The sequence below is a fragment of the Electrona antarctica genome, assembly GCF_951216825.1.
Source record: "Electrona antarctica genome assembly, chromosome: 20".
Taxonomy (NCBI): Eukaryota; Metazoa; Chordata; class Actinopteri; order Myctophiformes; family Myctophidae; genus Electrona; species Electrona antarctica.
This window is the reverse complement of record NC_136801.1, coordinates 12,309,396-12,320,996: the sequence shown is the minus strand read 5'-3', so window position 1 is coordinate 12,320,996 and position 11,601 is coordinate 12,309,396. Positions and strand designations below refer to the sequence as shown.

Genomic DNA, 11,601 nt, shown 5'->3' with positions numbered 1-11,601 from the left:
AAGATTACAAGTAAAAGCAAACAAACAAGATTTCAAAATTCACACTTTAATTGTCAAACACCAAATTAATTACGAAGTTGTAATTTTTCAGCTGCCAGATTTGAAACTGTCACTATTTGTTAAATCACCAGTCATATTATTCATCTATGGTTCATAAATACGGATCTATGTATGTAAATGTTGTATTGACACTGTACAGTTGGAGGCCATCGATATTGTCCTTTTCTTTTTGCTGAGGTTTGCGTGATCTGCGCAAAAGGACAGTTAACCCATTTTGGGCGGGAACCCCTTTTGGTGTTTTAAACATTATGTTATAATTTAGCTATTGAAAAATAGCAGATCTACAAGCTCATAGCGCGCCACCGAGTGGCGCGCTACGAGCTTGTAGGTCTGCTATTTTTGAAAAATCGTGAAAATATTTATTTCAGAAAACTGGAGGATTTAGAAGGATTTTTTAAAAATTTGAGGTCAGGCCTAAATGGCTCAAATGATAAGGGTCAATATCGGTGGCACCCAACTGTATATACAACTAATGGAAAACAATAGGAAATTGACCAAACCAAACCTGCTATTCACACACTTAACAATTACTGTAAACAACCACTGCAACAGTTCAGTTGCTCTGTGCCTGCAAGAGTGACCAGCAGGCCGAATGGACAGGCAGAGCGCGTGCAATGGGATTGGCCTTATTGCCTGTGGCATCTGCGGGGACTTGATCTGTTTTAAGCTTTGTGAAACAAGATTACAGTAATGCCCTAGATGCTCATGCACGGTGAACAGGCAAACTCAGCGAGATACTAGCTGCTGCACTGCAGGGTCAATGGCAAATTCAAAATGGTGATGATTTTACTTTGCAAATATTATATACAACAATTATTTACAATATATTACATTATTAAACAATGGGTGTGAACCCATGTATTAAAGGGTTTGCTGAAGGTACATTATAAAATGTCAAGCATTAATGAACATTAATGCAATGTGTAATAAAATGTGGTGTTGGAAAATTGTTACAGAATGAGCCAACTTGCCATACGATATTATATTTAAGCCATGGCAACATTGGAAATTGAGGCACTGGTAATTGTTTTTACTGTAGCCTGATAATGTCCTCCATGTTTAATGGATTAGCCCAATCACAGGATGGGACAGTTCTGACCACAAAAGTTATACAATATGTCCAACATGTCTGGTTCCTGTGGTCTCACGACGCCATGGCCCTTCCCAGGCTGCTTGGCTATAACCTGGCCATCGGGAGGACCGTCCACCAGTGGGTGAACTTTGTTATCCAGCATTTTAAACTCGGCATTGGGCAGCGTTCCGTTCCTCTCTGCCCAACTCCTGGTTTCCTCTGACTCCTCCTTTGATTGTGACACACATGTCAACATTTCAACATTTGTACTGCTCTGGTCACCCTGAGCTTCCTGTATGTCTGAGTCACTGGTCTGGCGAACAGAGAAGTAGATGCACTTTGATTTGTCTTTGTCTTCTGAATCAGACTTGGTATTGACAGGGGAGTATGGGTCTTTCTCTTTTGTGTTATCATTTGCTTCCTCATCTTTGGGAGGTTCGTCAAAGGCTTTGTTTATACTAACTGGCTCTGAGATAGACTTTCTGATCTGATTTTCCTTTACAAGCCATTTCTTTTCATCAATTGTGACATCTACAGGTCCGACCTGTCCTGCGTGCAACGTGATGCATCGCGGCGCTTCGCTATTGGTGGAACTGAGGTAAGACAAATCGGACATTACTTTGGAGAAAATGCTTGCAGCCGTACTCTGTGCAGAGGACGGCCTTTCACCTTGAGCACCATTAGTGTTGGTGTCTTTCTTGCCATAAAGTCTCTCAATCGTTCGCATCACCAAGCCTTTGGCGATTGACTTCCTGGATGAGTCATCGTCGCCACTGGACGGATCACTCGATTGAGATTGATAACCGCCGCTGTCTGAAGTCTCTGTTCTGTAGTCCGACAGCTCAGAGGTGTTCGGGCTTGGGAATCTCCTTTGACCGTACTGAATGTCTCCGACACTTTTGGCCATGAACATCTCTTTAATGGACTTGACCTTTCTGCGCTCTGGCTCTCTGGTTATGACACCACTGCAGTCATAGCTAAAAGATAACGAAGATTGCAGTGCTGCTCCAGTGCAGAGGACTGCCTGGGGTGGTGCGACGTCTGTAATAACAGGCGCTTCTTTTTTTGACGAGTGTCTGACTAGTGAACTATTTTTTTCCTGGCTCGAGTCAGCCACCTGTTTTTCCAACTTATTTATCCTCTCTGCCACGGATTGTAATTTTTGTTCAGAATTACATTTTGGCTCTTCCTCCACCTTTTCACGTTTTCCACTCTCTTTGGATTGGCTATCCGGTTCATCGTCTGCTTTGGTGTGTTCTACCTCTTCGGTGTGTTCTCCACAACTTCTGTGGTCATTCCCACTGTCTTCGTCGACATCAGAATCACAATGTAGCTTTGATGTGCTTTGAAGGTTTATCAAATTGTTAGCACGGTGTTCGAACTCCAAACTGACCTTGTCCAACATAGATGTATTTTCACTCTCCTCTCTGCTATCCTGTAGATCAGAGGATTTCTCGCGGCATAAATGATCGTCAAACTGACTGTCTTGTTCCTCCAAGCTATCCAGCCGGCCTGCCTCTGACAAACTTTCTTCAATAATAACATTTAGCTCCTTGTGTTCGAAGTGGCGTTCCTCTTCATCTGAGGTAGACGCCTGCTTAACGGATCTTTCTTTTCTAGGTGAGTTGACTGTTTTGCTGCGCTGCTGCTGTGGACATTTATTGTCTGGTTCCTCTCCCTCTGAAGTTGACCGCCCTTCCACATCTAGACTACAACCGCTCTCTCCACTGCTGACATTTAGTCCCATGCAGTTGAGCGCTTCTCCACTGTCTGCCTTACTGGGTGACTGCGTGTCCTCAACCTTTTCCCTTATGTCTTTGTCATCCAGAGAGCCGGGAGAGCTTGTCTTGTCAGCATGAACCTCACCTTGCGAATCTTGTGAATTCTGCTCTTCATTTTGATCGAGCTCGCTATCGTTAGCGCCTTCTTCTGTGTGGTAGAAGTCTAAATTGACTTTTGCAATTGTTTTGGCGTCCATCTTTCCGTCATCATCGCTCTCAGTTCTTATGTTCTCAGGCATTGCAACCAGCTCCTTCTTGAGCTCGTCAGGTATGCCAAGTTCATTGATTATCTCATCAATAACATTTTCATCAGCATTGCTTGACACAGTCAAACGCTCATGCTCCGAGTTATTTGGTGTAGGGGTACGACTCTTGTATTCTTCACTGAGTTGCTTAAAACCCTTCCAGCTTTGCAGAAGTTGTGTTGAAGTTGACTTTTGCAAATCTGACAGACTATTTTTCAGCTTCTGGTCATCCTCAATGTTTGCAAGTTCTTTAAGAGAATCGATCATTTTCAGAGCCTCAGCACAGCTTACATCGTTTGCATTCATTTTAAGTGTTGTGTTCGTGTTTAAGTTAGAAAGGCCTTCTTTTAAAGTCATAACAGACAGAAAAGCCAAGAGAGCTTTAGTTGATGAGCCAAAAATTGAGGCCACGTGACCGGAAAAGTCAGGCAAACTGTTGGACTTCTCCAGACACGATGGACGGTTATGTGTGATTTGTCTAATTGATTTAATGGAGTAGCAGAGCTTTTCAAGCACAGGTCCAATGTTTGGCTGGCTCTGCATATTTAATGGCTGTGTCATCACCTGGGTTTCTACCATCAATTTCTCTTGTATTGACTTTTCTTCGTTGATCGTAGTCTGCTCATTTTCATCTTTTAAATTATTCAGAGGCATGGAAGTAGATTTTTCCAACTGTGATTCTTTGCGTTTTTGTAGTGAGGGTGATCTTTTCAGTGTCTGGTTTTTCTGCTCTTTTTCTGCATTATCAAGTGACATATGTCTGGACAATAGCTTATTTTTTGACTTGAGCTTTGGTGACAGCACTTCCAGTGACTGAGTATATGGAGAGGGTTTCTTTTGCAAAATATCTTTACTGGGTAACGGCTTTCTCTCTATGGAGGGGCTGCTCTTTAGTGTTGCTATCTTTTTTGTAGCCAGGCTCGGTGACATACTTTCATCCAGGGAGCGGTGATTAGATGATATAGAGGTGTTTCTCATTAGTGTAGCCCTTTCCAGCGAAGGACTCCTGGATGTTGGTTTGTTTTTAATAAGAAGATCATTTGGAAGTTCTGACTTCTCAGTAGAGACTCTGCTGCTATTTTCCATTTTGACCTTTTTTGCCAGGAGTTTAGGTGATGATGACACTTTTTGAGTGGAGAGTTGAGATGTTTTAATTGCTTTTGTCTCTGTAAGGGGATTATTGGTTGGGGTTGGGTCCTCATCTGACGATAGGTTCGCAGATGAAGCTCTCTGATCAGATACTAAACTAGTTGGTGATGCAGACACACAATATGAAGGACTACTAGCAGCCAAATCTAAGACACCATTTGATGTTGGTGTATCATCTTTGCTTGGCTGTTGTGTGCTATTCAACACCGGGCTGTTTAATGTCATAGTGTGTTCAATTGCCATCTCAACAGGAACGGATGCTGCTGTTGCCTCCAAAGCAGCATCGCTTGTTAAAGCAGATTTTTCTAGCGAAGCCTTTCTGAGAGACATTTTCCTCTCAAAAGAGAGATTACTTACCAGCCGTGCCTTTCTCACTGACGGATTTCTTGATAAAGGGCTGTCTGTCATCGTGGGCGGACTCTGTGTCTTTTCCATGGTGCAGTCTGGAGGTGGTGACGGCTGCTGGTCAGATGTGGGACTGATAGATACAGGTCTAACACCCTCTGATGTTAGACTCAGTGATGACTCCATGTATAATGGAGTGCTGTGCACCGAGGAGGCCTCTATTACAGTGTCTGATAGCTTCGGTTTATCCACAGTCGTCTTTGGAACTGAGGTTTCTTTAGGTGTTGATTTGTTTTCCACTTGACTGTCTGAACACGCCATTGTTGGGGTCTCGGGGGACGAGGACTTCTCTTCTAAAGAGTTATTATTAGAGTTATTATTAGACGGTGGTAAGCAGTTGTAGACTGCCGTTTTCACTGAAGTTTCCTCCAGCGGTGAACTTGACAATGATTGTTTGTTTTCAAAGGACTGGATTCTCTGTTTCACGTTGCATTTTAGTGAACAACCTGGCGATGGGATAGTTTCTAAAGTTTCATTGGACGTAGGACCAATCTCTGTTCTGTTCTGTGTTGTTTGATTGTCCTCATTTGGGTAGATGCTAGGGTTGGGCTGGGCCTTCTCCAACCAGTGCTCAACATATTCATTATTAACAGAACTGGAGGAGTTGCATGCAGGGAGTGACATGCATTCACTGAGGTCAGAAGACTCCCTGCCTTTTTTTCTCTCCTTATGCATTGAGTTCTGACGTTCTAGTTTCCCCCTGGATGGGCTTTGTTCAGTGGGAGCCACATCCAGCATGTTCTTTTCAAAAGACATGGCCTCGCCGTTCTTGTCTTTCAATGGTGATAATATGTTCTGATCATTAATCGTATATTTCAATGCTTCTCTAACAGTGCGTGTCGACTCTGAGCTCTTTGTGTGAACTCCTTTGTCATCCTTTTTTTGTGGTGAATGTCTATTCTTGTCACTTGCACTTTTGACATGATTAGGTTTATTTCCATAAATTCCTTTTAGGAAGCCAGTACTGGAAAATGGTTTGACCATTTTGTTGTTCTCTAATTCATCTGCCTTATTTTGCTTAGCTCTCTTCCCTGGTGATCTAATGCCCCGAACTTGCTTCATGATTCCTTTGGGCTTTGGGGACATTTTCTTAGCTTTCTTAGCTACTCTTTGCTGGGGACTTTCTGACTGTGACCGTAACTGAAACGAAGCTCCACCCTTAGCTGGTTTGGGCAAGACTTGTTTTTGTTTTCTCTTTTTTGTCGATGGTGGACAGTCCATCTCCGGTGGCGCTGGGAAATCAAACAACGGTGAAACGTTGTCGGCCCTCCAGATGCCGATAGACTCTGAAGCTGTGGAGGGCCTCCCGAGCTCTGTTTCAAAATTATTACCAGTGGAACACTGTGTCGCGTCCGAGGTGGCCGGTCGCCCGCAAAGAAATGCAGACATGGACACGTCCTGTGCGCCGAAGTGGCTATTTGCGAGATAATTATCCTGGCACGCCTGCTGCTCGTATATGTGTAAGACAGACTCTGTAACCTCCTCTCCGCTGTTCTGAACCACCTGTAGAATCTCACTCATTCCTTCTGATTTGAAGGTGCTTTGGTGTTTGCCGTCCACAGAGTTGAGCCTTCTTGGCTTGGGCACCGGCCTGGTGCTGCTCTGTTTGACCACGCAGTATTGCTCGGTCAACTCCCCGCTCTGTGTTTGTTCCGTGTAGGAGTATGAACCCACCATGCCCTCATGAACTCCCTCCGGTGTCACCGATTTAATGCTCTCCACGGAGGTGCGCTCATGCCTAAATCCCCGGGGACCTGGTGTAGCCGCTCTCCTGGGGGATGACGCATCTGACTGTGCTGCCATATTATCCCCTTTATTCTCATCCTCACTGGGAATTCCATTTTCCAGTAGCAGTGGCTCCTCCGTGGACTCGACCTGTGACGCCAGTGGGTTGGACTCCGTCGAGTTCCTCTCCTCCTGGGTCTCCGGCTCAGGCAAGCCGTTTATGCTGAGCTCATTGGCCACGCTGGACCGGGTCAGGGTGGTCGTCCAGTGGACGGTTTCCTCCTCTTTCACGGTCAGACGCACTCTCATCTCCACTGTCATGCTCCCGTCCTGGTTCACCCGGAAGGACTTCTCGATGTCGTCGTCCCCCGGCGGGCAGCCTTCCTCGGTTCCGTCCTCGAAACAGGGCTCCTCCCCCTCCGTCTCGGCGACAGACTCCAGCATGTGGCACGTCTCCAGCTCGATGGACCCCGTCACGTGGCTGGGGAAGTCATATGAGCTCCCTGTGATGGAGTTCCGTATCTGGTTCAAAAAGTGTCGCTCGGAGGATGGGGAGTAAAGCCTCGATTTAGAGGTATTCGTCATGGACTTCTTTTTACCTTTTTAGAGGTAAACGGAGTTCAAAGAATAAAACGAGAATGAGGTGAATTTCCCAGGATTTATGTGAGGATAATCCAGTTGTTGGAGAGGGAATATCCAAGATGCATGAAAAAAGAAGAGAAGGAGAAAATGTTAGACAAGACTTTAGAATGGCAAAACAAAGAAGCCCTATCCACTGTTCATAATGCACCTTACAGCTGTCCGTGGCATTGAGAGAGAGGGCATGTAGGTAATCTGCAGTATTATGAGGCATACTACCGCCTCAGCACTTTCTCACTGTTCATCCCATGAGTGGACTGGGAGCTGGTAGATTATAGCACGCAGGTTTATTGGACTGAGGTATCAGTGGTGGTACTCGACATTTGTTTTAGAATTCAAAATGTACTTGAGTAAAAGTATAAAAGTATTGGTATCAAAATATACTATATTAAATTTTTACAGGTTTCAAATGTATAAAAAAATCATTTGAAAATAGCAGATCTACAAGCTCACAACGTGTCTCGATACGACACGTTGTGAGCTTTTAGATGTTTTGTGATAATAATCCAAATCTACAAAGTCTAAAGTTTACTAATAATTGTAGTGGAGTAAAAAGTTCAATATTTGACTCTGTAATGTAATGTAGTGGAGTAAAAGTATGGAGTATAACAAATTGGAAATGATCAGTATATTAATGGCATAAATCAACATCCTTCATAATTATGAATTTGTATTTAAAAGTAAATCAGAAACAAATCCCCAGTGATATGATAATATATATCGACAAATAAAATACAAAACGTTGAAATAGACTTACGGTGCTTTGGTCTTATTCTTCTAGGTCCTATTTTGTTGGTGGGCAGCCATGTTGGTGCAGGAGATTTCTGGGCATCGTAGTCGCTAGCCTTGAAAGGCTCCCTGCCCGCAGCCACAACAGTTCCAGAGCACAGTATCAAAGTTGGAAGGCCATCCACCTGTAGAAGACAGAAAGAAAGGTGGGTTCAGTTTTAGGAGGAAATTATTTAGAGTAAAAGGAGAGTGTCCTTAGAAATATGCACCTTTTTTTACTAAAACAGGAGGAAATCAATTGAATGAGAACCCACTTCCGTTCCTCTGCAGCCAGGCCTATCCCATAATGCAGACTATGGGCTACTGTAGAATGAGATATCCCAGTGTATGACTTCTCCTCTGTTATTCTTTAACAAAACATGTTAACTCTACATGAAAATGTCAGGTATATTTGGCCTATAAATGAACCCTGGAGCAGGCCAATCTTAGCCTCACTAATATCTCCCAGTCAAGGAAGCAGAAGGTATGCGGCCAGGTTCACACTTGGCTCAGGGAGTAGGACGCCCCTGCCATGCCTAGTCCCCCGAGTCCAGCTGCAGGGAGACGTCCCTAAACTGCGGGCCCCGCACCATCCGGATGTTCTGGGATAAAAGGTCCGAAACATGAAGGAAGGATGGCTCCCAGCTGAGGGCCCTGACAGCTGGTACTTGCAATGCTCATGACCATCCGTAACACTTTAAAACACGTTTTTCCTTTAGTCCTTTGTATTTATCTATCCAACCTTTCTGCAACCTCTGCTCCTTATTCAGCATCCAGTGTATCCAGTGTTGAGACTGAGAGTGACATAATAACTGACATCATTAACGACTTCCTGTGGCTTCACTGTCATCACAAAGAAGACGCCTGTAAAAAGGGAGGTAGGTATCGACCCAGTTTCCTATACGCTGCTGCCTGCTATTGTCTACAGCCTATAATAGGATACAGAATATTAAAAGCAATTAGATTATTGCTCATATCGGGGCCTAACACCTCTGCCTAACACCTCTCACTCTCTCTCTCACACACAAACTCTGTGTGACCCTGCCTGGGGTCAGTCAGGCGGATGGCCCTAAGAGTGAAGATATAGTGCCATCGCCCGGTTTTGTGATTAGAATAAAATTACAGGACTGGACTTTTTTCCCAAGCATTTTCCTTTTCTTTTTTTTTAGAACATAATTTCCTGTACACAAACCATCCTTGCGAAGCATATTGTAGCTAATGTCTAGCTGTGTGTGTATGTGTTCCGTAATGCAAATGAAAATGCAAAGCCTAATGTTGTGATTTAGTTTGTGAAGCAAGTTAATCCTTTCTTCATGTTCTGGTCATTTAAATATATGCCTTACATAGGCCTAGTGAGCCAATAGGTGCCGTTGACAGGAAATAGTTCTGGTGGTGAGTCATTGCGCCCGAAGGTTAATTATGGAATCGTGCGTTTTTCGTCACTCAAAATCCCCATACATGGGGAAAGACCCCATATATTGTGCCCAGGTCTCGTGACATCACTATGACATCATCAGGGATATTAAGCCCATCGTTCTGACAATCCATATGTTTATCCTTCCCCATCCATCCTTCCTCTTCGATGTCTCCCTTTTGACCTGATACCTTTCCATTTAAACTCTAGACGGGCCTGCCCCAAAGTTATTTGTGCAGCCACGCCTGGGCAGCCGGCGAAAACTAGAGTTCTCAACAGGCCCGAAAATTAAGGCCCGGCCCTACCTGGACCCTCATCAAACCCTGTACACTCAAGACACTGCCCCCGCTGCCACCCTTAGATCTCCATATATGGAGCTGACCTGTTCTGACATTCCATATGTTGATCTGACTTCATCACACCCTGTACACTCAAGACACGCTCCATATATGGCCAGTCGAATATATGGCCAGGTTGCTTCTCGCCCTCAGGCGTCTTACTGGTGTTAAATGCGTTCATGTTAAATTGTAAATTGACAAAAACGTACACGTCTGCCGTCGGGCGTGTACAGTTTGACCACATGGAACTGCATCATCTGGGACACGTAATCCAGCAGAGACTCGAAGGTGGGCGTGGTCCTCCTCTGAAGCATCACGGTGTGCCTCATGGTGGGGTCGCCGTTGCGGAAGACCGTCAGCCTCTTGGGTGTGCGGACGACCACAGGCTCCTGTTTGCCGTGTTTGTGCCTCTGTCTGAGCACGACAGCCCGCCTGGGGCGCTGCCGCCGCCTGGCCTGCTGCACGGCCGTGCGGCGCCCGGTGAGGGGCCTGGCGTGATACCACGGCGGCAGCTTCTTGCTGGCCTTCGCCAGGTTGATGGGCTTGACCTTGCGGTTGTCGGAGCAGATGTAGGACTTGCCGTCCTCGAGCTCGTCCAGGGTGTGCACGGCATGGATGCCCCGCGGCGTGGTGATGTTCCTCACGCCGAACGGCAGGGGCACCTTTTTGGACAGGCTGTCCAGGAGGGCGTCGAAGGACTTGAAGGTGCGGCTGTTGATGACCATGCGCAGCCCGCTGAACTGTGGGTCGCCGCTCTTGTAAAAGCAGATGCGCTTGTTGGATATGGGGTCGATGAGGTTGGGGTGGCGCGAGGTGCCCAGGTTGTAGCCGCTCCCCGAGGACGGTTCCCTGGGGATCCTCCGAGGCCCCATCTCGTTCATTACAGCTGGCGGGCTGGAAGGAAGGAGACACAGTACAGGCTTATAGTACATATCATGCACATGCACACACAGACATCAAAGGAGCCCCTACCCTTTTACCCGTCAGTAAAAAAAACTGCCCTCCAGACTCCATGTCGTACACTGCATCTTCACCCAGGAAATAGCTGATGCGTTGAGAGCTATTTTCTCATTTCTTTGCTAAAAGTGCCCTTTTATTTAGCATTTAGCATTAGTCAAATCACTGTCAGTTAGGGAAACTTTTTTTAAATAATGTATAGCCTCTTTTCACTAGGGCAGAGACATAATGTCGACACGTTGTGAGCTTGTAGATCTGCTATTTTCAGACCACACCAGAGCGCAACCAAACATATAATGACCTGTCTTAGTCTTGGTTATAACATTTTAGTCTAGTTTATATTTGTTGACAAAATTGTCAAAATTACTCATAGCTTAGTTTTAATTTATTTGTATTATTCTTTTTATTTCTGTCAGTGAAGAAACATAGTCTACAAACATTTTTCAACACTGCTTAGAATGTGTGCTGGTTGGCATATTTGTAAACAGCCTGGGTCACATGTTGAGAACATAATGCTGTTTACTGCTATCAGGTTAAAGGGCCACCGGATAATTGACAGGTGACATGTTGTTGACAGGTGGCACTTAATTGATTAGCTGGCTTTGGGTAAACAGAATAGCACAGCAACAGATTTACATAGCACACAAACTATGATAATAAAGGTTTTATTAAAAGGATATATTGTTAGAAATACTAAAAAGGGACATTTATTAAATAATTTGCATCAGACATTTTGACTGACGATAATCAGTCGTCACTGATTCAAATAATCTCAGTATGGAATGGCATATATTATGCAGTAAGGATAGCAATATTGTATGAACATTGAACAATACATAAATTGATATATTGTAAATACATTTAATACAATAATTGTAATATTGTTTCTCAATGTGAATAGCACAGTATATCATTATGTATAGAGAAGAACATACATTATAACATTAATACTAAATGTACATTCATTTAGTTTCCATGCACTTTTGGTAATTTGTCATTATAACAGTTTGATTTGCACGAATAAAAGTGTTTTGTCACTAAAATTAAG

At 44.4% G+C, this 11,601-nt stretch overlaps 1 protein-coding gene across 1 annotated transcript; it reads right to left on the bottom strand.

Moving 5' to 3' along the window:
- Positions 1-522: 522 nt before the first annotated feature.
- LOC306912863 (uncharacterized protein) lies at positions 523-10,468 on the bottom strand (the record flags this gene model as incomplete). The annotated part of the gene is made up of 4 exons (XM_079489318.1): positions 523-5,005; positions 6,044-7,036; positions 7,834-7,990; positions 9,806-10,468. The coding sequence occupies 4 exons, from the start codon at positions 10,466-10,468 to the stop codon at positions 1,137-1,139; spliced, it is 5,682 nt and encodes a 1,893-aa protein (XP_079345444.1). The 3' UTR covers positions 523-1,136.
- Between the last annotated feature and the right edge of the window lie 1,133 nt (positions 10,469-11,601).